The following is a 5,194-nucleotide window of genomic DNA, read 5'->3' as shown; positions in this document are numbered from 1 at the left end:
CTCTTTCTTGTGCCCCATGAGGGTATAACAAAACTATCACATGCAAAGACATGTGAGTGTGGTCCATGTAGTCATGGGATGGTCATGGGTCTCTCTCTCAACCCTCCCGTCCCACACCTCTGCGCGTCTGCGGGGACCCCTCTCTAGCACCGGCGGCTGTGCTACTACAAATGAAGCTACCAGCTAGCCTTCTGGGGCCCTACAGTCCTATGCCTACGGCGTCTGGGTGGGGGTGGCCGCCGCCGTCTGTGCCGCCGCCGCGGCCTGCGCCTGCGCCGCCATATGCGCTCCCCAGGCGGCCGCCGCCGCCGGCGTGATCACGCCGTGTAGGAGGAGAGGCTGAGAGTATGTGTAGTAGTAAGTAGAGTCCTGCTGGTCTCCTCTTGATAGTGTCATAAGTATGGCTCGTGTGTGTCAGAGCCTGACAGCCGACCCCGACAGCACCACCTGAGAGCACCTGACAGCAACAGCCCAAGACAACGTCTGACAGCAGCAGCAGCCTGACAGCTCTGACAGCTCCAACAGCGTCTGACAGCAACACCCGACAGCTCCGACAGCACCCGACAGCTGCAGAGCACCTCGACTGTCAGACACGCACCCGACAGCACCCGACAGCACTGACAGCGCCTGACAGCTGGTCTGACAGAGGCACCTGACAATGCCTGACAGCTGCCCGACAGCCCGACAGATCACCTGACAGCACCTGACAGCCTGACAGCCAGGGCTCAGCACACACCACACACACACACACACACACACACACACACACACACACACACACACACACACACACACACACACACACACACACACACACACACACACACACACACACACACACACACACACACGCTGGGCTCGCTTTGGACTCGAAAAGGTTGCTTCGTTCTCCCCGTCCGCCAGCGAGACGTTGCTGGCGGCTCCCTTGTGTGTGAGTGAGTATTCTTGATACGAAACCACGACGACACACACCAGTCGACTCGCATCGGTTGCCTCCATGAACGGCGGAGCTATTCTCGCGCCCACACCACACCTGGCTCCAACGTGGACACGCCCATAGCTGGGGACACTACTAGGTCACGCATGGCATCACAGAAGTTTTGTCTCTGGGCCCCGAAAGGCATCTCTAGCAGTGTCGTTACGCATGCCCCCTCCCCTCCTGGGCGCATGCGCCTCACGTCTCGCCAGAGCATACGCCCTTGGTGTGTGGCGAGACGAGTTTTTCGCCATGCAGCGAGCAGCAAGCCGCCCGCCGCAAACAGCCGGAGGCCTCGCCGCGGCACTGACTGCGCCGCGCTCCCGCACCCGTCGACTACGCTCCCCCCGCGGAAGACCGCGCGTAGCGACGCCTTGACGATCGAGATGGGCGCGCCTGAAGCTCGCCCACCTACAACTGTACTGCCCCTGAGAGTTGGTTACGAGTGGGATCAGCTCCCCCCCTTGGGATCAAAGCTTCCACGACCTCGCACCCAACATCTCAGGCGGGATCAGAAGGGGACTCCACACCACACAAAAACACACGCGGCTCCCTTGAGTGAGCGAGAATTCTTTTCTCTCGAAGCCAAAGCGACGACGAAAGCCACAAACCACAACGCGGTCACCTGCGTGATTCCCCCTTTTTGCCTCAAATGAATCCAGTGCCGTCGATCCGCCGTCAGTCGGCGAGCGAGTTTCGGTGGCCGCCCGACCCACACGAGGGCTTTTGCTACAACCTCCTCTCGCCGCAAGCTCTCGCGGATGCCGCCAGCGAAGAGACTGGAACCACTGTAACCGTGGCGGAGGTGTGCTCGTTCTTCCTTGAGCGGAAGCCCGCAGCCATGCCCAGGGCCTATCGGGAGTACGTGACCAGATGGGCGGCTGATCTCGAGGCTGGACGATCTTCTCGCTCGTGCTAGTTCACCGTCACAGGCACAGCAGTGGGACCGTGAGGACGGGCAGCAGCGCCTGAAGTCCACCTCTCCGGCATTTTTCTCGCGCGCCACTCCTCGCCTTTCAGCCGGCGCAACGCCCTCGCGCCTCTGCTTCGACGTCCCAGGCCTGATGTCTTCACGCCACGCTGTGCATCCGGAAACCACAGCTGCCCAGGCGGAACCATCGAGGGCGCTCGGACTGACTGCCGGGCCCGCATTCGACCTCCTGTCGCGCTTCCGTTTCCCTCTCGCGTCGGCCGCGACGTGCGACAAGGCGACCGTCGTCGCCGACGCGTCGTGTGTCGAGCGCGATAGCCCGGCCACGGCGCAGCCTCCGTCCTCTCTGAGATTATCGAAAGGTGAGGGACGGAGTAGACGACCAGTGCACACGGACGGACGACAATACGGCTCATGCGACATGCGCATTGCCGATCAGGGGCCCCCAGCAGTCAGCCAGCAGCAGCACAGGCCCCACAGCACCGCCGCACCGGCAGAGCTGCAGCTCTGCAAAGTCTTTTCTGATTTCACTTTTCGTGTGTAGGAGCGTGGAGAGAGCACTTCTGGGCGGTAGTTGAATACGTAAACCTCTCTACTTCAAGAGCCCTCCCCAACCTCGCCACGCCTCCACGGACCCCACGCGCGATCTATTACCAGATACCACGCTGCTGCGCATGCAGCGTGGGCGCGGGCCGGCTCTAAGGAGAATAGACCACCGTGCGGGCCCCACTCCCTGTCGCCAGTCCAGGGCGATCTCGAGAGAGCCTGCATCGGCGGCAGGGCGGCGCCGCCTGCCCCCGCGACCCCTACCTTCCCTCCCCGGCCCCTCTACGCGCCCTCGTAGCTCTCAAGCCACGGAAAGGTGAGCACGACGACGGTGATGTCGTCGCGGTAGTCGCCCTCCTCGACCTTCCACATGTGGGTCGCCTTGTGGACAATGCTCCGGCAGATCTCGGCCGGGTCGAGGTCCGTCACCTCAGAGACCAGGTCCGCAACCTCCTGCGACTCGACCAGCTCCCAGACGCCGTCCGACGCGATCACCATGCAAATGTCCGCGTCGGTAATCTCGTGCTCGGTGATCTCGGGCTCGGCGATGACGCCGACGGTGGCGGCGGCGTGGTCGCCGATGGAGCGGGCCATCGCCAGCCCGCGCAGGTTGTGCCACACGCGCGAGGGCGACCCGTTCGCGCCGGCGGGAGTGACATGCCCGCCGCAGGCCAGTATCCGCTGCATCTCTGCGGGCGTGTCTGGCTTCTGGTCGAAGGTGATGTCGACCGCGACGAGGCGGTTCGACTTTGGCGCCTGCCGGCAGATGATCGCGCGCGAGTCGCCCGAGTTGGCCAGCCAGATGTGGTTCCCGCGCACGATGCTGCACACGGCCGTCGTCCCGGAGACGGACGCGTCGCAGTGCTCCGCGAGCGAGCGGTCAACCTCGCAGAAGGCGGAGCGCAGCGCCTCCCCCGGGTCGGTGGCGAGCGAGGCGTGCGCGGAGAGCACGCCCGGCAGGGTGTTGATCACGTACTGCGACACCACCTCCCCCACCCTCCCGTGCCCGTCAAAGACGCCTCCCACGAAGCACGCGTTGTCGCCCGCAAACGGCCACATCGCAATCGCGCGGTCCTGGTTGATCTTTTGCACGGCGCCGCCCGGCACCGGCTCGAGCCCCGCGACCGAGTGCGCGCCGCACGACGCCGTCGGCGGCACAGGCGTGCTCGGGTCCGTCGGCTGAGCGGAGGGCGCGCCGTATACGCTCAGCCGGCGTCGCCGCTGCGACGGCTCGGCTGTCTGCGCCACGGAGAGGCGGCGATTGCGGAAGGTCTTGGCCTTCCCGTCAGGGTTGGTGGCCACTGAGTGCTCGACCCCGGCGATGCCCGGGTCCTCCTCCCCCGACTTGGCGCAGGCTTGCCCCATGCCGGCCTTGCGAATCGGAGGCGGGCGGCGCGTCAAGCGGGGCGCGGTGGGGAGGATGGCGCGATAGCGCCGCGGGAGGGCGCGGGCGAGGCGGGGGCGTGGAAGGAGGCCCACGGTGCGCGGCCTTTGTCAGCGCCCAGAGGTGAGGCCAAACGGATGCGCGAGGGGTGCAGGAGGGCGCGCGGAGGTGCGGTGCGCGCCGGCCACGGACGCCGGGGCGAGCAGTGCGATGGGGGCGGTGAAGTGCGTGGTGGGGTGGAGGCGCAGGCGCACAGCAGTGTGCGAGGCGCGGAGGGCGGCGGTGCACCAGGAACCAAAGCGGCGGGCTCTCCAGGCGCCTCGATGTGCGCCTCTTTGTGCCACAGCCTGCGCCGTTGTCTTTCTTTCCTCGAGGGTGCGTTTGAAGTGTTCAAACGTCCAAGCATAGACGACGGGGCACACGCACTCGCGGAACACAGGGCAGGAGCGTTTTGTGCGTTCTCAGGGAAAGGCATGACCACAGACAAAAGTATATAACATAGTCAGAGGTGCAGGCAGCAGTGGGGACCCCCACTCACGGCCCCGCGAGCGCCTGATGTCCATCGCTGCATTGGTTCTCGCCAAGCATGAGTGCACTGGTTTAGCGCGCGCAATGCGCGGGGAGGGCGGCCTAGCCTTCGCCGGCATGGCAAAGAAGGCGTCGGGCGGGCGCCTGTTCTCCAGCCAGCGTCAGCTAGCCTTCGTTCGAGGTTATGAAAGAAGGCACACGCACACACACACACACAAGAATCTCTCTCTCTCTCTCTCTCTCTCTCTCTCTCTCTCTCTCTCTCTCTCTCTCTCTCTCTCTCTCTCTCTCTCTCTCTCTCTCTCTCTCTCTCTCTCTCCCCCACACACACACACAAGAGAGACAGCGATCGCCACCTCGCTGGCCTCTCTCTCCGCAGGCCCCCCCGACCGCGTCGAACTCATCGGCGCGGGCTCTCTCGGCTACGGGACCGGCCCCAGCTTTGGCTGAGGGCTAGCTAACAAGCTCTCAAGCTGCTGAGCCCAAATCACTGTGCCCTTGGAGCACTTGGAGTGCGGTCAGTAACCTCACGCCCAGGACCGGGGAGCTGAGAAGCGCACCCAGTTGGCCGGACGCTCGGCATCGGGTTACCGGCTAGAGCGCGCCCGCCGGCGCGCTCTAGCCCTCGGGCAAGAGAGCCCTAGCCCCGGGGGTGCGCGGTCGCAGGGCCATAACACGGGTCTCCGAGGGTTGGCCCCGCGTACCAGGTTTCCCCTTAACTGCAGGACGCCCCCTCTTCTCGGAGCTAGGTCTCCGAGGGATGGTTCCGTGTACCGGGTTACCCCTTAACTGCAGAACGCACCCTCTTCCTCGACCGTGGGGGGGTGCG

At 64.7% G+C, this 5,194-nt stretch overlaps 1 protein-coding gene across 1 annotated transcript; it reads right to left on the bottom strand.

The window, feature by feature from the left end:
* Positions 1-2,771: 2,771 nt before the first annotated feature.
* Positions 2,772-3,545, bottom strand: EMIHUDRAFT_43832 (hypothetical protein; the record flags this gene model as incomplete). The annotated part of the gene is made up of 1 exon (XM_005789819.1): positions 2,772-3,545. A coding segment is annotated over one exon (774 nt), but the record flags the coding sequence as incomplete, so codon positions are not given.
* Between the last annotated feature and the right edge of the window lie 1,649 nt (positions 3,546-5,194).

Source organism: Emiliania huxleyi, assembly GCF_000372725.1.
Source record: "Emiliania huxleyi CCMP1516 chromosome Unknown EMIHUscaffold_1247, whole genome shotgun sequence".
Taxonomy (NCBI): Eukaryota; Haptophyta; order Isochrysidales; family Noelaerhabdaceae; genus Emiliania; species Emiliania huxleyi.
The sequence above is the reverse complement of the archived record's forward strand: the minus strand, read 5'-3'. Positions and strand labels throughout refer to the sequence as shown.